General features: G+C 41.9%; 1 protein-coding gene across 5 annotated transcripts in view; it reads left to right on the plus strand.

Annotated features, from left to right (window-relative positions):
- The window catches only part of QRICH1 (glutamine rich 1), a 50,029-nt gene extending 27,336 nt beyond the window's left edge, over window positions 1-22,693 (plus strand). For all 5 annotated transcript variants that reach the window (XM_035703203.2, XM_025455788.3, XM_035703205.2 and 2 more), the window contains 8 exons: window positions 1,916-2,956; window positions 10,018-10,195; window positions 10,983-11,137; window positions 12,920-13,034; window positions 19,278-19,386; window positions 19,741-19,892; window positions 20,200-20,290; window positions 21,736-22,693. In XM_035703203.2, the coding sequence (XP_035559096.1) occupies window positions 1,916-2,956; window positions 10,018-10,195; window positions 10,983-11,137; window positions 12,920-13,034; window positions 19,278-19,386; window positions 19,741-19,892; window positions 20,200-20,290; window positions 21,736-21,928 (2,034 nt within the window). In that variant the 3' untranslated portion in view covers window positions 21,929-22,693. The remainder of the gene's footprint in view (window positions 1-1,915; window positions 2,957-10,017; window positions 10,196-10,982; window positions 11,138-12,919; window positions 13,035-19,277; window positions 19,387-19,740; window positions 19,893-20,199; window positions 20,291-21,735) is intronic.
- The last annotated feature ends 32 nt before the right edge of the window (window positions 22,694-22,725 follow it).

A 22,725-nucleotide genomic window follows, 5' to 3' on the forward strand; every position in this document is an offset into this window, starting at 1 on the left:
CAACAATTAAGCAGTTATTTAATCTACTCTCAGAGTTGTGCAACCTTACATCAGTTTTAGAACATTGTCATTACTCTAAAAAAGAAACACTATGCCCATTAACAGTTACTTTACATTTTCCCCAGTCCTCTGCTCTTAGACAACCACAAGTCTACTTTTTATTTCTTTAGAAGTCCTGTTTTGGACATTCACATAAATGGACATGCAATATTTAGTCTTTGTGACTGACTTCCTTAGCATAACGTTTTTCAAGTTTCATCTAGGTTGTAGCATATATCAAAATGTCATTTTTGGGATCCCTGGGTGGCGCAGCGGTTTGGCGCCTGCCTTTGGCCCAGGGCGCGATCCTGGAGACCCGGGATCGAATCCCACATCGGGCTCCCGGTGCATGGAGCCTGCTTCTCCCTCTGCCTGTGTCTCTGCCTCTCTCTCTCTATCTGTGACTATCATAAATAAATTTTAAAAAAAAATTAAAAAAAAAATGTCATTTTCATTGCTAAATAATACTCTGTTCTATGGAAATGGTACATTTTATTTATCAATTTATCAATTGATGAACATTTTGGTTGTTGCTACTTTTTAGCTATTATGAATAATGCTACTATAAACATTTTTTGTGGGCATAGTTTTCATTCCTCTTGGGTATATACCTAAGAGTGGAATTGGTGGGTCATGTGGGTTGTTTTTCATAAGTTTGTCATATGGTATGTTTAACCTTTTGATGAACTGCTAGACTTTCAAAGCAGCTACACTCCTACCAGCGATATGAGGATTCTAATTTCTTCACATTCCTGTCAACACTTGTTACTATCTTTTTTTTTTTTGTAGCTGTCTTACTGGCTTTCAAGTGGCATCTTACTGTGGTTCTGATTTACATTCCCATGACAACTAATGATGTTGAGCAGCTTTTCATGTGCTTATTTGCCATTTGCCGACCTCTATTCAGATTCTCCCTCATTTTTTTTGTGTATGATATGAAGAAGTATAACTTTATTGATTTTATATAGATAACCAGTTATCTCAGCACATGCTTGGTTACTTATGTGATGTGTCTCCTGTTATTACATAATCTCTCATCTGCCTTCTTTTTACCTTCCTACTTCGTACCAGTATTTAGAGTTTAGATATGTGTGTCTGAAGGAAAAAAATCTTTTTTTTTTTTTTTTTTTTTTTTTTTTCAGATTACAGGCAACACATGGCATCCTTTCATGATGCTTTGTATGCCAAGGTAACAATAATAAGAAATGAGCTGCATTATTGTTAGAAATGTGTGTGGTTCAGGATATAGTAACCTTCCTTAGATTAAATTATCAGGAATCTTTGTGGGGTTTTTTTATGGGCTTCTTTATTAAAACAAAGCTATTAAGTAGCTGCATTTTAGTAGCAGTGTTGGGAGATCTCTCCAAAAGGGATTTCAAGAGTTTTGTTTCTACTGTTTTTCACTGATCTGTGGTAGGAGTAGTTTTGATTCTGGGTTGAGAATTGCATGCCTTGAAATGTACTTACCTTAACAGAACATTCGTCCCCACACTTTTTATCACTCAGCCTATGGATAAACAATTTTTTAAACATACACCAAAATATATTTTTGTAAATTATATACATATATACCAAGGTGCAAAAATAAAGGGTGTCACATTTTAAAACAAAAGTTAAAAATAAGCAGAAGTTCTGATATTTTCATAGATCCCAGTTGATAGTCCTGCTTGCTCTGGTAGATACTTGTTGCTTCGAATGCCGTGTGATGCTGGAGGATTTTGCGTATGATTTTGGGGGTTGTGGTCTCCTCAGAAGCCTTGGGTATAGCAACCCCTCCTCCTCACATCACCTAGGGCTTCTGCCTGAGATCTCTTCCTTTTGGGGATGAATCCTTAATGTTGCCTGGTTCACTCACTGCTGAATCTTGTTGCCACAGGTACAGGTGCAGGTACAGCAGTCTCCACAGCAGGTCTCGGCTCAGCAGCTCTCCCCACAGCTCACCGTTCACCAGCCTGCTGAGCAGCCCATCCAGGTCCAGGTGCAGATCCAAGGCCAAGCACCACAGCCGGCAACCCCTTCCATCCAGACTCCGTCTCTGCAGAGCCCCAGCCCCTCGCAGCTGCAGGCAGCGCAGATCCAGGTGCAGCATGTGCAGGCAGCCCAGCAGATCCAGGCTGCAGAGATTCCAGAAGAGCACATCCCACACCAGCAGATCCAGGCTCAGCTGGTGGCTGGCCAGTCTCTTGCCGGGGGTCAGCAGATCCAAATCCAGACCGTGGGTGCCCTTTCCCCACCACCGTCTCAGCAGGGCTCACCCCGGGAAGGAGAACGGCGGGTTGGCACAGCCAGTGTCCTCCAGCCAGTGAAGAAGCGCAAAGTGGACATGCCCATCACTGTGTCCTATGCCATCTCAGGGCAGCCAGTGGCTACTGTGCTGGCCATTCCACAGGGCCAGCAGCAGAGTTACGTGTCTTTGAGGCCAGACTTACTGACAGTAGACAGTGCCCACTTGTACAGTGCCACTGGGACCATTACTAGCCCTACAGGAGAAACCTGGACCATCCCTGTTTACTCTGCCCAGCCCCGTGGGGATCCTCAGCAGCAGAGCATTACCCACATTGCCATTCCCCAGGAAGCCTACAATGCAGTTCACGTCAGTGGCTCACCCACGGCCCTGGCAGCTGTAAAGCTGGAGGATGACAAGGAGAAGATGGTGGGCACCACGTCTGTAGTGAAAAACTCCCATGAAGAGGTAGTGCAGACCCTTGCAAACTCTCTCTTTCCAGCACAGTTCATGAATGGCAACATCCACATTCCAGTGGCTGTGCAGGCTGTGGCAGGCACCTACCAGAACACAGCTCAGACTGTCCATATATGGGACCCCCAGCAACAGCCACAACAACAAACCCCCCAGGAACAGACGCCGCCGCCGCCACCGCCACAGCAGCAGCAGCAGCAGCTCCAGGTTACTTGTTCAGTAAGTGAGACTTATCTAAAGGGCAGCCTGCTTCCCCAGGGCCCTGTGCAACACAGAACTTTCCTGGCAACCTCTGGCTTGTTTACTGCAATGATGTTGGTCTTGCAGTGATATAATATTTAATAGTTTAGTTGGGGTCGAGGAGGGGGAATAGAAGCAGCAGTTGAAAGCTATACAATAGGCAGGAGTTCTGTCCTAGTACCTGGAGATAGATACCTTGGATCCTTTTTTTTTTTTTTTTCTTTTAAGATTTTATTTATTAATTCATGAGAGAGACAGAGAGAGGCAGAGATACAGGCAGAGAGAGAAACAGGCTCCATGCAGAAAGCCTGATGTGGGACTGGATTCTGGAACTCCAGGATCATTCCGGAACTCCAGCTGAAGGCAGATCCTCCTTTTTAAAGAGGATGAAAGAAAGGTGAAATTCGTTTTTTAAAATCACATTAAATCACAATATTTTTATTTTATTTTTTTAGATTTTATTTATTCATGAGAGATAGAGGGAAAGAGGCAAAGACATAGGGAGAGGGAGAAGGAGGCTCCACGCAGGGAGCCCGATGTGGGACTCAATCCCAGGACTCCAGGATCGTGCCCTGGGGCTGAAGGCAGGCGCTCAACTGCTGAGCCACCCAGGCATCCCAGGTCCTTCTTTTTTTAAGAAGAGTAAAGTTCGGGGATCCCTGGGTGGCGCAGCGGTTTGGCGCCTGCCTTTGGCCCAGGGCGCGATCCTGGAGACCCGGGATCGAATCCCATGTCGGGCTCCCAGTGCATGGAGCCTGCTTCTCCCTCTGCCTATGTCTCTGCCTCTCTCTCTCTCTCTGTGTGACTATCATAAATAAATAAATAAATTAAAAAAAAAAAAAAAAAAAAAAAAAAAGAAGAGTAAAGTTCTAGGGAAAAATTAATGGGACACACTGAGTGTTGTCTGATTTTAATAACTTACTTTCTGCATCACAAATGAATGGATCTTGTGGAACCCTGTAAAGTTTAGTGCACAGGCTGTAAACTCATCACAGCGGAAAGGCTGTGAAATTGTTCTTTTTTAATTACGATCTGTGGACACGGGTGAATTAGAAAATCTAAAATACTTCTGGTGGGCCTGTTAAAAGTAATCACCTTTGGGAGTATCAAAGAAGCTACCACTATAGGTGCTTTTGTGTTCCTTAAAAATAATCAATCCTTGGTTAATTTTCTGTTACAGAAGCTATTTTGAAAAAAATGTATTGGGGCGCCTGGGTGGCTCAGCGGTTGGGCGTCTGCCTGTAGCTTGGGGCGTGGTCCCAGGGTTCCAGGATCGGGTCCTGCATCGGGCTCCTTGCGGGGAGCCTGCTTCTCCTCTGACTGTGTCTCTGCCTCTCTCTGTGTGTCTCATGAATGAATGAATGAATGAATGAATGAGTGAATAAATAAAGTCTTAAAAAAAGAAGAAAAATGTATTTTGAAATAATTTTAGACTTAACTCTTGAAATTCTAACTTCAAAATTGGCTTTTTTCTAATTGTTAAATTTTTTTGTTTTTTAAGAGAAGGAGCAAAGCATGGTGTGAGCAGGGGAGAGAATCTTTTTTTTTTTTAATACTGGAATTTTTATTTATTTATTTTTTAATTTTTATTTATGATCGTCACACAGAGAGAGAGAGGCAGAGACACAGGCAGAAGGAGAAGCAGGCTCCATGCACCGGGAGCCCGACGTGGGATTCGATCCTGGGTCTCCAGGATCGCGCCCTGGGCCAAAGGCAGGCGCCAAACCGCTGTGCCACCCAGGGATCCCGAGAGGGAGAGAATCTTAAGCAGACTCTGTGCTTAGTGTGAACCCATCTCGGGTCAGTCTCATGACCCGGAGATCATAACCTGAGCCGAAACCAGGAGTCAGGGGCTTGACTGAACCATGCAGGTGCCCCTAATTGTTAAATCTTTTTAAGGATACCTCAGAAGTATGGATAAATTTATTACTTAAAACTGTTAGCAAACTTTAGGGCCTGTGGTCTCATGGGACTGCTGAATGAACTGTGCCTCAGAGGAAAGGGACTCCTGGGAATGCATGCAAGGGAGCTGGCATAAACAGGGCACTATTAGACCAGGGACTTAGAAACTCAGGCCATAAGCAAAGGCTAAGTGGTTTTACAGAGAATGGTATATAATTGTAGGTCACTTTGTTAAGAGCCTATTAAATATCTAGCTATCAGGCCCAGAAGTAGAACAAGACAGAATCATTGCTTCAGGTAGCTTTTATTCTATTTTTGGAATAAGAATATATAATTTCTATTTTCTGAATCCCCTATAAGGCAGCATAATCGAGTGTGATATTGTGTGCTCTACACACACAAAAACAAACTGTATTCAGAAACCATTCTAGGTTAAAAAATCAGCAGAGGTGTCTTTGTTAAAAAAACGTGGTGTTTGATCTCTAATTTATAGCTTCAGCTGGCAGGAATGAAGCATCATCATTACAGAGCCAGGGATGGACGGAAGCAACATGGCCTAGTGCAACATGAGAGGGGGACTATGGGAGAGGAGTTAGTATGGGAAGCAAAGGATCTATCTTCCCAAAATGCAGAGTTGAGCTTGATCTAATCTGATATAGGAAATTTTTCCAGAATCCTAAGAGTTGTGATAAGAAGAATCAAGTACAGATGTGTAGAATTAATTTCACGTAGGAGAGACCAGCCTGGATAATTGCAATGTAACTCAGCTCTGCTCACAGGATTGGGGAGGACATCAGTCCTCTCAACTTTCCTGGGCTTGACTATCCAAGTTGCAGATCAGGCCTCTTTTGATGCTCATTGGTCTCTAATTTGTACTTCTGGCCTCTTAAACAAGAAAAGATTTTTTTCTGGAGTTCATTTTATTTATTTTTAAGGTTTTTATTTATTTGACAGAGAGTAAGCACAGAGGGAGAGGGTGAGGGAGAAGTAGACTCCCCACTGAGGGGAGAGCCCAATGCTGGGCCTGATCCAAGACCATGACCTGAGCTGAAGACAGATGCCCAACCTACTGAGCCTCCTAGACGCCCTTGGAGTTCATTTTAGTAGGCCAGTGTTCTTCAGAGGCAATGTTTCCTTTGGGAAAGTCTTATTGGAGTGTATGTCCAGTATTACCAGAAAAGGAAAAATAGAGAATACCCATCATGTAGGAGAGATGAGTTTGTCCATTTATAGCACAAACATCCCTCTACCCTCCTTATTAGGCTTAGTGCTAGGTGCTGAGGAACAGATATGAATGGAGAGTCTCTGCCCTTGGAGTACTCATGGTCCGTGGGGAAGATAATTGTGCTGTGATATGAGGAGAACTGATGACAGTGTTGTGCTCTTCACCTAGCAAACCCTTTATGAAAGTTCTCTTATCACCTGCCTTTAAAACCAGATTTATGGAGAAGCCTCCATCCCTTGGGCTCACATCCACCCCCATCTATTGCCCCATTTCTCCCTGTGCTTTATTCCCAGCGTTCTCAAAAGCATTATCTACACAAGCTGATTCTGCCTGGTAACCAGTTTTCTCTTCAGTTTACGACTGTTCTTGTCAAGGTCAGCAGTGATCTACCTCCCTGTGGCAGATCCAACACTGTCTGTTTTTATCTCACAGCAACATATGATCAACAGACCATACCTGCCTTCTTGGAATTCTCCTCTGGTATGGTTTTCTTCCTACCCCTACTGGTTCTTTTTCCTTCTCAGGAGAATTTGCTGATGCTTCTGTCTGAACCATACATGTTAATGTTCCTCAGAGCTCAGCACTAGCTTTCTTTTCTCTCTCAAGAATTTCTATTACCATGGTTTCAGCATCCTCTAGATGGCTGGTGCCACTGAAGATGATAGTCACTGACACTATATGCCAGGCAGTATTTTAGTGTTATACATGGTAACTCATTTAATTCTCACACCAACTTCATTTTATAGATAAAGAAACTGACACAGATTAAACAACAAAACCAAAGCCACAGTTGGTAAGTAGCAGAGTTGGGGTTCAACTCTGGACAGACTGGCCTGGAGCCCATGTTTTAAACCCTGTGCTGCAGTGACATACAGATCTTTATCTCTAGACCATGCCTTTCCCTCTGGACCTTTCTCATGCATCCAGCAGCCTATTTTTCATTTACTTGGATTTATTGAAGTCTCAACCCTTCATTAGCATCACCTCTACTGCTAGTGAAAACTTCCCCTCTCAAGGCACCTGGCTGGCTCACTTGGTGGAGAGCATGTGACTCCTGATCTTGTGGTCATGAGTTCTAGCCCCATTTGGGGGGTAGAGTTTATTGATCGATAGATAAATAGATAGTTTGGATGGATAGATGACCTATTTAAAAAACAAACCAAAAAACTTCCCCTCTCGGAAAGTGGTACCATCATCCACCTGTTTGTTTAAACCAGAAACACAGGAATCCTCCTTGAGTTGCTTTTCCCTTATTCTTCACAGCCAACTCATCAACACCCACTTTTTTTTTTGGTTTTTTTTTTTTTTTTTTTTTTTTATTTATTCATGAGAGACACAGAGAGAGAGAGAGAGGCAGAGATACAGGCAGAGGGAGAAACAGGCTCCATGCAGGGAGCCTGACATGGGACTCGATCCCAGGTCTCCAGGATCATGCCCTGGGCCGAAGGCGGCACTAAACCGCTGAGCCACCAGGGCTGCCCCTCAACACCCACTTTGATTCTGCCACCACACTTCTCAGAATTTCTTAATCGTCTCTATTGTCACCATCCTAGTCTAGGCCACTAGCACCTTAGCTCTTCAAACCATTCTCCATAAATCAGAAAGAATTTTTTTTTAAATGTAAGATTATGTCACTTCCCAGTGTAAAACTCTCCAAGGACTCCATTATAAATAAGAAAACTTAATACCATAGTGTATAAGGCCCTACTTATACCAGTAGTTTTCATCCTGGTTGGTCTCACTACTACTCCTACCCACTGATAGACATTTAGACCATATAAAAGAATTTTATTGTCCAGATACTTGGGAATGTTACATTATTGGGTGAAGGTACACAGTGAAGGGGGCCTGGCTAAAACCAGAAGCAAAGTGCTGCCCCACATGCCCTGATCCCCACCTACTTATCCAGTCAGACTTCTAGATTTCTAGCTTGGGTAGATGGTATTGCCTTTGAACAAGATAGGGAGGGAACTCTGAGGAGAGTAGTTCTGAATGGGAAAGGGTGATGAGTTCTATCTGTATATGTTAGTTTGAGGTAGATGTAAGATGTTCATTTGGAAACATACAGCAGGGATCCCTGGGTGGCGCAGCGGTTTAGCGCCTGCCTTTGGCCCAGGGCGTGATCCTGGAGACCCGGGATCGAATCCCACGTCGGCTCCCGGTGCATCAAGCCTGCTTCTCCCTCTGCCTGTGTCTCTGCATCTCTCTCTCTCTCACTGTGTGCCTGTCATAAATAAAAAATAAAAAATAAATAAAAAAAAAAAATTAAAAAAAAAAAAAAGGAAACATACAGCACCCCCTGGGTATATTAAGTGGAGGTCGAGGTTGGAGGTCCATAGTTAACAAAAATTTCTACAAACATGAAAATCCAAACTGGAAAAGTGGGAAAGACTCACCAAGGAGACTGATAGTTAAACTGGGAAATGTGTCTAGAGTGGAGCTTCTGTGTTGACAAACATTCAAGAGGCTCACACTGGTATTGCTTTATCTCCTTGTTTAATTATCTTATGAAAGCTAGGAGGAGAGTCTTTACTTGTATTCATTGATAAGCAGATTTATGTGTCATATATTTTGCCTTCAATTTGAATAATTTGACATGCCTTAGCCCTTTGAGTAGTCCCTGGCATGGAAAGTTGCTCAAAGGAATTTGTTCAAAGTATAGACAGGTGTGTGAGACCCAAGAACCTATGCCTAGTATCTTTGTTGGTGTCTATCCTGCCCAATATGGGGATTGTGATTGAGGGTTATGGACATGCTCTGCCCCTTTGTGTGCATGGCTTGACTGTTAGACCATTGAGGACAGGATGACTTCCTTTGGAGGTAGGAAGCTAGAGCAGTGCCTCCTGTCTTCAGGAAATGCCCTTAGGCAGTAGAGCAGTATTATTAAGAAGGAATTTGGGGGGAAAGAAACAACTTTATATATAGCTACAGAAGCCATATAGATCTTGAGTTCTTATCAACTCTCATCTTTCAGTGGCAGGGAATGAACACAGCTTTTGTTTGTTGTACTTTTCTTTCTCAAATGATTTTCAACCACGGCAGGTCCACATCTTAGACCAATTAAATCATAATCTGCAGGGTTAAGGCCCAGGCATGGGTATTTTCTAAAAGCAGCCCAGATGTTTTTAAAGTACACCCATGTTTAATGGTCACTACTCTGGACACTTGGTATTCAAAGTGTGGTCTGCAGACCAGCTCCCTCACTTGGGAACTTTTTTTTTTTTTCCTCTCTCTCTTTCTTTCTTGGGAACTTGTTAGAAATGGAGATTTTCAGGTCCCACTTGAGACGTTTCTTTTTCATTTTCTTTTTTTTTTAAGATTTTATTTATTTATGAGGGAGGCAGAGACATAGGCAGAGGGAGAAGCAGGCTCCATGCAGGGAGCCCAGTGTGGGACTTGATCCCTGGACTCCAGAATCACACCCTGGGCTGAAGGCAGGCACTAAACTGCTGAGCCACTCAGGGATCCCCCCGAGACGTTTCAAATCAGAATCTGTAATTTAATAAAATCGTTAAGTGATTTTTTTTTTTTTTTTTTGTATTTTATAGTTTGACAAGCAGTGCTTTGGGCCCGTAGTTCTGAGCAGTGACTAAACTTTAGAATTGCCTTTTAATGTGGGAAGGTTTTTGAAAGACTATAATCGGTTTAAAAAGAGATCTCTGTGTGGAGCCCAGGTATTGGTATTTTTAATTCAGAGATTCAAAAGTCCAGCCAGGACTGAGAAGCACTGCAGTAGCCTTAACTGTCCCTGGGGTAAGGAGAAGAACTCCAAAGGTCTCTTTGAAAGTAAGATAACAAGTGGAAGAAAGATATTTTTTGTTAGAAGTACCATAGGTAACATTTTTCTAACAGTTTTATGGAAGGGCCTGATGAAAAACAATATTGACAAATTTTGATGGTTTCTCTCTCATAGGCTCAGACTGTCCAGGTTGCTGAAGTTGAGCCACAGTCACAGCCACAGCCTTCCCCAGAACTTCTGCTTCCAAATTCTCTGAAGCCTGAAGAAGGGCTTGAAGTATGGAAAAACTGGGCCCAGACCAAGAACGCTGAGCTAGAGAAGGATGCTCAGAACAGACTGGCACCCATTGGGAGTGAGTGTTTATGGGTGGGGTGGGTGGACTCTTTCTAAAATATAGTGGTACTGAAGCAACAGGAGTACAGATGGCAGGAAAGTGGTGTCCCTTGGCTCCAAGGGTTAGGAATCACCATCTGAAATAGTATGCCAAATGCAGGCCTGACCTGCTGCAAATGAGCAGGATTTGTGTTTGCCCAAGACCTGGCATTTTTATATACATTTTTTTTCTTAAGATTTTATTTATTTATTAGAGAGAGAGAAAGGCAGAGACACAGGCAGAGAGAGAAGCAGGGTCCATGCAGGGAGTCTGACGTGGGACTTGAGCCCGGGGCCTCCAGGATCACGCCCTGGGCTGAAGGCGGTGCTAAACCGCTAAGCCACCCGGGCTGCCCTATACATATTTTTCTGAAGTGGACCTTGCACATCTGGGCAGAGTGAATTGTGGAAGGATATAGGAACCAGTGAGTGTCTTCAAAGCCTTAGCATTATATTCATATCTTACCTTCCAGAGAGTGGATTTTGTGGGGTTTTTGCTTTCATGTCTTGGTCCTAATAATAATTTTGAAGGTATGTAAAGTGGGGAGGATTGTGAGAAGGAAACTCTTAGTGTAAATAGGGCATATAGGATTATTGTCTTAATAGGCCAGTTCTGATCTTAGATACAGGTGCCCATTTCTGTCCTAGCTCCATGATGATCAGTATCTTCTCTGAGCCCTCCTTCTAGGGATATGAGCAACCAGCAAAGAGATTACTATTTCCAGGACCCCTATTCACTTTTGGGTCACATTTGGCTTGTGTTGCAGGGCGCCAACTGTTGCGATTCCAGGAAGATCTCATCTCTTCTGCTGTGGCTGAGTTGAATTATGGGCTCTGTCTAATGACACGGGAAGCTCGAAATGGAGAAGGTGAACCTTATGATCCAGATGTGCTCTACTATATTTTCCTGTGTATTCAAAAGGTACGAAACAACCTCACAGAAATATGTTTGAGCAGTGTTCCCACTGGGTATTTGCTGGTTTCCCAGATTAGTGAAATGATAAGCAAATGATAAGGAAGTTCTCTTTCAATTATATAATGAGTTTTTATCTTTTTAAAGTTTTACCCAAATTCTATTAATGTGTAATGTGTTAGTTTCAGAGGTAGAGTTCAGTGTTTCATCAGTTGCAGTAACACCCATTGCTCATTATATCCTGTACCCTCCTTAATGCCTCTCACCCAGTTATTCCATTCCCCCCAACCACTTCCCCTCCAGCAACTCAGTTTGATTCCTAGAGTTAAGAGTCTCTTATGGTTTGTCGCCCTCTGTGATTTCATCTTTTTTTATTTTTCCCTCCCTTCTCTTTGACCCTGTTTTGTTTCTTAAATTCCATATATGAGTGAAATAAAAAATTGTAAAAGACCTAACATATTCACTTTAAAAAATAAAATTATGACATCATAATAAAATTATGACATCCACCATAATCCCAATCACCTAGATTATGTTAAACTTTTGTTAAATTTTTTTTTAAAGATTTTATTTATTTATTCATGAGAGACAGAGACAGAGAGACAGAGAGAGAGAGACAGAGACAGAGGCAGAAGGAGAAGCAGGCTCCACACAGGGAGCCTGACCTGGGACTTGATTCTGGGTCCCCGGGATCACATCCTAGGCTGAAGGTGGCGCTAAACTGCTGAGCCACCGGGCTGCCCTGTTATAATATCTTAAGAGCCTTTTATTTTTTATTTTTTTTTAAAGATTTTATTTATTTATTCATGAGAGACGGAGAGAGAGAGATATAGGCAGAGAGAGAAGCAGGCTCCATGCAGGGAGCCCAATGTTGGACTCAATCCCGGGTCTCCAGGATTATGTCCTGGTTCAAAGAAAGGCAGTCAACCGCTGAGGCACCCAGGTGTCCCTTTTAGAGCCTTTTAAAAAAAAACATCACAAAGCATTTATATAATGCCTTTTTTCCGTTAAAGTAAACATGGTTTACATAAAAGTAATTTAACCAAAAAAAAAGTCTGGTGCTAACATTCAGCTCTTTTCTCATTATTCCCTTCATTAACATAATTAGTTGAGTCCAGCTAGAACATACAACTATAATTAGACTCTCAGGACATCTATGATGAAGCATAACAGGAAAGCTTGATTAGGACTGGCAGTTTAAGATAGCAGGGATGGATTTTTTAGTGTATAAATGCTCTTATGGAGAAGCTCACAGTATGGAAGAGTACTTGCTGGTTGGGACTCACCGTATTACCTGGGCCTAAGAAAAGTCTTGCCTTCCGGTTTTATTCCTCTTTCTTTCCAGTCACCCAGGGCACTGAGTGAATTGCTTTATTGCTGTTTTCATTCCAGGATCTCCCTAGTCCTGGAAGGTAGGCACATTCATTTCCACTTACAAACAAACTGAGCCCCAAAAATAAAACTATTCATATGAGTTACTTAACTTACACCATAGCTAATAAGAAGCTGGACCCAGAGCCTGCATTATGTTTTTTGTTACAATGCCTTGCCTGGGTAAAACAGCACTCACAAAATCTGTCCCATTGACCCAATTCTCCAGAGTGTCATGAGAGTCATTTCACATCATCTGAAGTGTACTGTGGAAGTGTCATATGCTGGACATTTTTTACCTGTTGTGTTAAGGAGGCAGAAATTGGTATGGAGAGGTGATAATACCAGTAACATTATGTTTATTTCCCCTGAGAGTTTTACTCAGGAGATTACCAACAACTTTTATTGTTTTTCTCTTAGTATCTTTTTGAAAATGGAAGGGTTGATGACATTTTCTCCGATCTTTATTATGTTCGATTCACGGAGTGGCTACATGAAGTTCTGAAAGATGTTCAGCCCCGAGTCACTCCACTTGGTAAGAGTCTTCCTAGTCCTTGGATGTCTTTCCCACCTGGGTTTAAAAAAGGTCAGCTGCTTGTGGGGCTGGCTATGATACAGCGTGTGGGTGAAGAGGCTATAAATCCTAGGTACCAGCATCAACTTCTGTGCTGCTTGGCCTGATATGGAAGGGGCACTGCACACCAGACAGAGAACCCTGCTGGTCCTGGTGTGGGAAGAGATGGGGGCATGTGGAGAGTTGGGGTAGTTACTCTTTTTCTTGGTTAGCTTTAATTAAAATTTCCTGATTAAAATTAGAATCATTACATTAAGAATTATGAACTGTTTCATATGTAGGTTACTCATGTTATATATTGGAGTTTTCTTCTATATGTTTGAACGTGTGTGTGTGTGTATTCTACATATATAGAACATAATTTTTACTTTACCTATATAACCTTCTGGGCAGCATATATGTTGGAAAGAACAGGAGATTTACAGTAGAATGTGGTGTTTGTGTTTTGTTTTTAATAAACGTTTATCTTTTTAGAGCAATTTTAGGTTTACAGAAAGAATGAGCAACATAGAGAATTCTCATTTATTCCCTCACACAGTTTCCTCTACTATTTAATATTTTGTATTAGTGTAGTGTATTTGTTATAATTGATGAGCCAATATTAATATTAGTAACTAAAGTCTATAATTTACATTAGGGTTCACGCCTCCTGTTCTACATTCTGTGGGTTTGGACAAATGTACAATGATATGTATCTACAATTACAGTATCATACATAATTTTTAGGGCTCTAAAATCCTCTGTGTTCCACCTATTTATCTCCCGCCCCCTACCAAATCCTTGGCAATCACTGATCTTTTCACTGCTTGCATAGTTTTGCCTTTTCCAGAATGTCATATAGTTGGAATAATTCAGAATATTTCAGATTGGTTTCTTTCACCTAGCAATATGCATTTAATGTTCTTGTGTGTCTTTTTTTGTGCCTTGATAGCTCATTTCTTTTTATTGCTGAATAATATTCCATTGTATGGATGTACTACACAATTTGTTTATCCATTCACGCATTGAAGGACATCTTCGTTGCTTCCAAGTTTTGGCAATTATGAATAAAGCTACTATAAACATTGTGTACAGGTTTCTGGTGAAAGAATAGACCAATCACTGGAACAGAATAGAGAGCCCAGAAGTAGAGTCACACAAATATGATGAACTTACCCTTGACAAAAGAGTAAGGATAGTTCAATGGAGAAAGAATAGCCTTTTAATCAAATGCTGGAACTGCGGGACATCCCACATACCAAAAAATGAATCTTGATGCAAACCGTACACCATTCACAGAATCAACTCACAATAATAGGTCATAGACCTAAATTTTGTAAAACTCAAAATCATAAAACCCCAGAAAATAACATAGGAAAAAAACTAGATGACCTTGGGTTCAGTAGCAGCTTTTTTTTTTTTTTTTTTTTTTTTTTTTTTTTTTTTTTATTTTTTTTTATTTTTTTTTATTTTTTATTTATGATAGGCACACAGTGAGAGAGAGAGAGAGAGGCAGAGACACAGGCAGAGGGAGAAGCAGGCTCCATGCACCGGGAGCCCGATGTGGGATTCGATCCCGGGTCTCCAGGATCACGCCCTGGGCCAAAGGCAGGCGCTAAACCGCTGCGCCACCCAGGGATCCCAGCAGCTTTTTTTAATATAACACCAAAAGCACAATCCATGAAAGAAAATCATTGATAAGTTGGGCTTCATTAAAATTAGAATCTTATGCTCTGTGAAAGACACTCTTAAGAGAATGAAAAGACAAGCCACAAACTGGTAGAAAATCTTTTGTAAAACACATATCTGATAAAGGATTGGTATCCGGAATATACAAAGAACTCTTAACATAGCAATAAAAAAAAAGAAAAAAACCTGATCCAAAAAATGGCCAAAAGATCTTTACAGTTTCCTTACCAAAGAAGATCTACAAGTGGCAGATAAGTATATGAAAGGATGCTTATCATTAGGTATCATCAGGAAATTGCAAACTAAAATGACATACCACTATATATACCTATTAGAATGACTGGAATCACAAAGATTAGCAGCCCCAAATGCTGGATAAGGAAGTACAAGAACTTTCATTCTTTCTGGTAGGAATGCAAAATGGTCCAATCCCTTTATAAGACAGTTTGACGTTTTCTTTAAAAAGTAAACATTTTGGGCAGCCTGGGTGGCTCGGCGGTTTAGCACCACCTTTGGCCCGGGGCGTGATCCTGGAGACCCGGGATCCAGTCCCACGTCGGGCTCCCTGCATGGAGCCTGCTTCTCCCTCTGCCTGTGTCTCTGCCTCTCTCTCTCTCTCTCTCTGTCTCTCACGAATAAAAAAAAAAAAAAACATTTTGTTAACTTATGATCCAGCATTTGTGCTCCTTGGTATTTACCCAAATCAATTGAAAACTTATATCCACACAAATATCTGAGGTTTTTTTTTTTTTTTTTTTTTTTTTTTTTAAGATTTTATTTACTCATGAGAGATACAGAGAGAGAGAGGGAGAGAGGCAGAGACATAGGCAGAGGGAGAAGCAGGCTCCATGTAGGGAGCCTGATGTGAGACTTGATCCCTGGTCTCCAGGATCATGCTGTGGGCTGCAGGCAGCGCTAAACCGCTGCGCCACTGGGGCTGCCCGAAATACCAGTTTTAATCCTGGCTTTACCATTAGAATGTATGCTGCTTAAACTTTTTTTTTTTCCCCATTAAAAAAGTCTACCTGGAATTAAAAACTTTTTAAAAATTGAGATATAATTGACATGTAACATATTAGTTTTACGTATGGAGCATACTGATTTGATATATCTTGTGTAATAGTCTAGTTTAGTTAACATCCATCCCCACACAGTTACATGCTTAACCTTTAAGAAAAAACTAGTGGTTAAACAAATACTTTTTGAGTGCCTGCATTGTGCCAGGCAGTATTTTAGGTGTGGGTAATACAATATTGTAATGAACAAAATGGAGTTTATAGTCTAATAAGGGGAGACAATGTGTAAATAACCAATATGATTGAGTGTCTTAAAGAACCAAAGCATTGGGAAATGGAAAGTGTTAAGGACATTAGATGGGAGGCATTGCTGAGGGACTGGCCTTAGAACAGAAAGCAAGTAAGTGAATCACTACATGACTTACAAATTTTCAAGACAGGTGTGGCTCTGCAGAGTTTTCTTTTAAAAATTGGTATTATGGGAATTTCAAGCACATATAAAAGTTAAGCAGAATAGTTAAATGACATTCCCATGTACCCACTGTCCATGGGAAACTTGTGTTACAAGTACACCTGTTTTTCCCTTCCCATATTTTGAAGTAACTCCTAGATACTTTATTCATAAATATTTTACTATGCTTGACATACTATGATGCCATTATTATACTTGAAAAAAGGATAATTCCATAGTGTCATCAAAGTCTACCTACCCTTTGTTCACATTTCTAAGTGTTTCATAAATGTCAAGGTACAAATAAGGTCTACACATTGAAATTGCTATGAACATTGCAACATTAGAACATTGGTATGTTCTAATATTTAGCTTTAATCTTTAGTTTTCTTCTTGATTCTATTTCTTGCAATTTATTTGTGGAAGAAACTAGCCACTGATTGAGAAAGAGAGAGCACGCAGGGAGGGAGGGACTGAGGGAGAGAAGGAATCTTAAACAGGCCCAACATGGATTCGATCCCAGGACCCTGAGATTATGTCCTGAGCCAAAACCAAGAGTTAGATGCTCAACCAACCAAGCCACCCAGACACCCTATGAAACTAGCCTTTTAAATTGTCTGATTACACCCCCATATTGTAGTTTAACATCGTTTTCTATGTATTTACAGCTAATCTAGTTGCATATAAAAACTTCGTTGGTTAAGTTTTGATTTTTGTGTTTTCTTTTTGGCAACGTTATGTCATAGATGGGTTATATACTTCTATCTGATACCCATAATGTCTGAATCCATTAATTCATTAGGAGTTGCAGGCGATGGTATTCTGATGTTATTACTTCTTTATTATTAGCTGAATTACAAAGTAAAATATTCCCTTGCTCACTCTTTGAACATCTAGCAGTATAGATAATGGATTTTATTTTATTTTATTTTATTTTATTTTTTTTTTGGATTTTATTTTTTAAAGATATTATATATTTATTCATGAGAGACACAGGCAGAGAGAGAAGCAGACTCCATGCAGGGAGCCCAATTCAGGACTCGATCCCGGGACTCCAGGATCACGCCCTGGGCTGAAGGCAGGCCCTCAACTGCTGAGCCACCCAGGCATCCCTAGATAATGGATTTTATAGGAAGAGCAGGATAAGGGCTTATTTCTTCTCCTTGTTTAGCAGTTTTTATGGTAATGAGTTGGCTTACCGGTTTAGTCCAGTGATAACCAATTCACTTTTCTTTTTAAGGAATCATTATGAGCTAATAATGAATTTATATATGTTTAATTTGGTTCAGTCCATTGCTGTTACCTTTTTTTTGTTTTGTTTTGTTTTTAAAGATTTTATTTATTCATGAGAGACACTTGGAGAGAGAGAGGCAGAGATACAACACAAGCAGAGGGAGAAGCAGGCTCCATGCAGGAAGCCCGATGTGGGACCCAATCATGGGACTCCAGGATCTCGCCCTGTGCCAAAGGCAGGCGCTTAACCGCTGAGCCACCCAGGCGTCCCCGTTACCGTTTTTTGATGTACAAATTTTTCCATCTTTGACCATTTGGAACCTCTTTAAATTGGCTTTTAAGTTCTTTTGATATGGCCCTACTTCCTTGGTTTCTGATTTGCCAAGTGTTCCAGACTGACTGATCTTGGACATTTTCTGTTTTCTATCTCAATGTGAGATTGGTCAGTTGTCCATGGAGCCTGGTTCCTTTTAGTAGTAAATGGTATTTTAAGTAGCACAGTCTGGATCCATGGGGGTGTTCATTGCTCCTGGTCACTGTTTCTAACTAAGCCTTTCAGTGGGAAGAACTAAGAAAATACAAAATAGGTCATGTTGATGCTTGCAGTTCATATTCAGAATTGTAAAGTTTTTATATGATGTCCCTATCTGCATCTCCATTCTTCCATGCCAGGAGTCCTGGTTTTTAGGCCCTAAACTTCACTTTAGGTTGTTTTAAGAAGCGGTTAAAGCTAGGGAAGCACATATAAATGGCAAAGTGAAGTAAACCCAAGAAAATAGCACATGCCAAGATATGTATGGGACCACTTCTAGCACTGGCCTTCTCCATGAAGGGTGTTTTGTGCCACTTACCTGCTTCAGATATGTTCGATGGCAAGGAAGTTTATCTCATTGCCAGTAGGCCACAGAATAGAAGATTAGAAGCAGAGCTGCCCTAAAGAGGTGGGAGTGCACTTAATGGAGTCAGTGGGTCAGCTTTGGCAGGAGCAGAGAAGAGGAATGTGTTAGGCAGAATATTTCTTTCCCCACTTCTAGGTAGTGACATCCTTACTGCCTGCCTGGAGAATCCTGAAACTCCCCAAGAGAATGCCTTCACCATGGCCTCAGTGCCTGGTACACAAACACTTGTATATTAACTGTTGAATGAACACATGAAAGGGGCTTGGTGATCAACTCAGGTATTCTCATCCTTTGGTGTAGACCTGGCTGCACAGGGTTTTTAATCAAACACTGGCCTTTGCCCCTGCCCAACTCTCAGTTCACTTACAAACCAGCATCTTAAAGTAAAACCTGCCCTGTCAGGGAATCCTACAGTAGTTCTGAGTATCATTCTCCCCTTTATCCAGAGAGGGAATAAGAATGAGTTTGCTTTCTAGAGGTGGAAAATGTGAGAAGTTTAGCAAGGGCAAACAGGGGTACCCATACCAGTTCTTCGGGCCCTTGACACCTGAAAATATGATGAAAGCTTTGTACTCTTTTTAGAGAAGTATGAATATATGCAGAGTTTGATTTATAGTTTTAGATGTTTCACTATTCTTTTGCCCCACTTTAACCTTGGATTAGAGGAACAATTAACATCAGGTAAGAGCAACCATATAGGGCAGTGTTTCTCAGGAATTTGTTAGAAATGCACATTATCAGGTCCCATCCCAGAAATTTGGGCTGGGATTCAGCCATGTGTTTTAACAAGCTTCCAGATGATTCTGCCATTCCCTAGGGAGATTTTTCTGGTTAAACTTGTACTCTTCTGTGGTCCTTGTGCCTCCCACCTCCCATCCTGCACCTCTGAGGGCCCACCTGCCATCCTCTTGTTGTAGCAGTGCTCTATTCCTCCTAGGCTATGTCCTGCCCAGCCACGTGACTGAGGAGATGCTGTGGGAGTGCAAGCAGCTCGGGGCTCACTCCCCTTCTACCCTGCTGACCACCCTCATGTTCTTTAACACCAAGTAAGTGTTCTAGAAGCTCCATGCTTAGCCACTGCTGGCATTTGCCCAGTGAAGAGGGTGGAAACTATCTAGGTAGATTTAGGAATTCCTTTGACACATATTTGAAAGCCTCTGGGCTACTGAAAGCCTTCAGACCCATTTGGCTACATTTGTGTGGTGACCAGTGAGGCAGTCTTGCCAGACCCCTGCCATCAGTCTTGATGTGGTTCCTCCACTAGACAGTGTTTTTGGGTATGGGCCTGACCAGATCCTGGGAGTGTGTGCAGCGGATCCTCTGAGGCACCGATGGTAGAGGGTAAGTCATAGTCTCCTCCTGGCACCCTTCCCTTTGCCTTGCTTTCACTTGTGGTGCAGATACTTCCTGTTGAAGACAGTGGACCAGCACATGAAGCTGGCCTTCTCCAAGGTTTTGCGACAGACAAAGAAGAACCCCTCTAATCCTAAGGATAAAAGCACGAGTATTCGGTACCTGAAGGCTCTTGGGATACATCAGACTGGCCAGAAAGGTAGGGGCTGCAGAAACAGGTGTAACTTGTCCTGCCCTGCCCTTGTGCTTGGGGGGGTTAGTGTTGAGTGTGAAGATTGGGATTTGCTGGATAGGAATTTTCCATTTCCTTTTCCCTACCTAGAAACTTCAAACTCTTAAAAACAGAGATGCCCCAGAAACAATTATGCTTTTTCCACTTCATGCCTTACACCCTTTCCCCTCCCAGTAAGTCCAGTTGGGATGGCTAGAAACCTAAGGTTCCTAATCTGGGCCTGAGCTAAGGCAGTCTCATGCCATGTCTCTGGTGGTGGGGGTATGTTTTATAGTTACAGATGACATGTATGCAGAACAGACGGAAAATCCAGAGAATCCACTGAGATGTCCCATCAAGCTCTACGATTTCTACCTCTTTAAATGGTGAGGAAGCTTTATGGTGGCTGGATGACTGTGTGCGTGTGTGCACTGTATTTGTGTACAAGGCATTCTTTAATCCCAAACTGAGAGTAAAAACATACTCCAAAAAGCTAAATATAGAAGCAACGTGATTGATTTCCTCAAAGCATATGAAATGACTAGCATTGTGATCTTTATATGGTCTCCTGTCCTGGAGAGAGGAATAAAGGTAGATGGAGGAAAGTATAGAAGAGCAACCTCCATCACATGGCATAGCCTTCCATCTTCCTGGCCTTGACGATAGCAACTAGCAACATCAGTCTCGGGGTTTCCTTTCCTTGGCTTTTACTCTATTGCCTTTGGCAGTTTGGCGTGTTATCTTTACAGCAATGCCAAAATCATCTTTCTATGTTACAGATCTTATATTATTTAGATTAAAACCTTCAGTGGTTTAAATTTATGGTATAGAGAAAGAGTGATCCAAATCTTGCCAACAAGGGCATATGTATATTCCCCACTGCTAATTCTCACATCCTTGTAGTTTTTGGCTTTCTAGCCGCACTGGCTCCTCTCCACTGAAGGGTGTCATGTTCTCCCTGCCTCCAGGCCTCAGCATAGAAATTTTCCCCGTTGAGCAGGCCATCCCTCCCCACCCCCATATTTGGCCAGTTGGCTCCTATCTCTCCCTCTTCTTGAAACAGCTTTATCAGGGAAACATTTCCAGATTCCCTATCTGTTCTTTTGGGCTGTTTCCTCTGTAGAACTTATCACTGATTGTCATTGTATGTGTATTTATATAAATATTTAATTGTTGACCATCTCTTATCTATAAGCCCCATAAGGTAGGGAGTCTTGGATCCTGCTTATTTCTTGAATACCAGCACCTAGTGCTTATTTCTTGAACACCAGCACCTAGTACAGGCCTGGCACACAGTGACCCTTTTTGATAAATCTTGAGTGGATGGGCAAGAGGGTGGCATGGGCTAAGTACAGCACAACATTAAGGAGGGGGGAGGGTGAGCCCAGCTAAGGGTCCCAGCATCATAGCCAAGCTGGGAAGGCAGAGTCCCTTATGTAAAATTTAGGAATTGCCAATCATTTGAGTAAACAACATAAGCAAAGACGTAGAAAGGACCTTGTAGGTGGTAAAATTGATTCCAAGTGGGATATGTTGGATTCAAGTAGATGATCTCTGGCGTACTGAGTGAGGCAGGTGGTTAGAGAAATCACAGCGTGTGGCATGTGAGGGAGTTACTGAAGGGAGGCAGCCTATTACTGGTATTGGCAGTATCCCCAAAGGAGGTCCTAGACGTAATGTGAGTTGACTGCGTGGAATTCAGTAGCTATGCCATCATACCTTCAAGAGCTCCTGTCTTCTCACCTTTTGCATACAACATCTGGATGATTCTAGGGTGGGAGGGTTGGGACTGTTGTGGTTTTACCCAGCTTTTACTGATAATATTTTTCAGCCCCCAGAGTGTGAAAGGCCGGAATGACACGTTTTATCTGACGCCTGAGCCAGTGGTGGCCCCCAATAGCCCAATCTGGTACTCGGTCCAGCCTATCAGCAGAGAGCAGATGGGACAGATGCTGACTCGGATCCTGGTGATACGAGAAATTCAGGAGGCCATTGCAGTGGCCAACGCAAGCACCATGCACTGAGATCCCTAAGCCATGGTGCAAGGGAGATGATCCAGGAAAAAAAAATGGACAGACTTTCACACTAAAGAAGAGGCCTCCATTTTTTCTTTCTTTCTTTTTTTTTTTTTAATTGGTGTAGTTATGAAGCCTTTCAGACTGCTTCTGTTTAAAATGTAAAAGGAAACTTTGCCTTCTGTGCGTCACCGTAAATCTGCTGCAGCAGATTTCTCAGCCCGTGGGGGGCTCTGGGTTTCCTGAAAGCCAGATGTCCTAGAAAGTTGCTGGCTGGCTTTTTCTTTTTTGTCTGGGGCCTGGGGAAAGGGCTCGGACTGATAGGAGAAATGTGGCCCCTTCCCTTACTCCAGAAAGATGGAATTAGTGACGGACCCTCCAGGGAATCTCCCCAGCTGGCTTCCACTCTGACTGGCAGACGTCGTTGACCACAGGGGAGCCATGGTCTTTACTTTCTTCATGCTCAGACATAAACTTAGCATCTTAATGGAAGGAAAATGAGGGGAACTTCAATTATGATTTATTAAAGACAATTTCTATTACACCCTCCTTTATGACAAGTGACATTTTAGATGTTAAAGTAAAAACTTTACCATGCCTTTTTTTTTTTTTTTTTTTTTTTTTGGCCTAACATTGAGGCCTTAAACCTGAGGCTCCTGTGCCTGATGGAATTCTTGTAACATACACTTGTGTATCATATAAAGATACCACTCTGTTTCTCTTATGTATTCTTAATCTAGTTGTTTATTAAGAATGACAAGCACGTCTTTTCAACATGCTAGTGAACATCGACTCTTTATTTGGGA

The sequence above is a fragment of the Canis lupus genome, chromosome 20 (assembly GCF_003254725.2).
Source record: "Canis lupus dingo isolate Sandy chromosome 20, ASM325472v2, whole genome shotgun sequence".
Taxonomy (NCBI): Eukaryota; Metazoa; Chordata; class Mammalia; order Carnivora; family Canidae; genus Canis; species Canis lupus.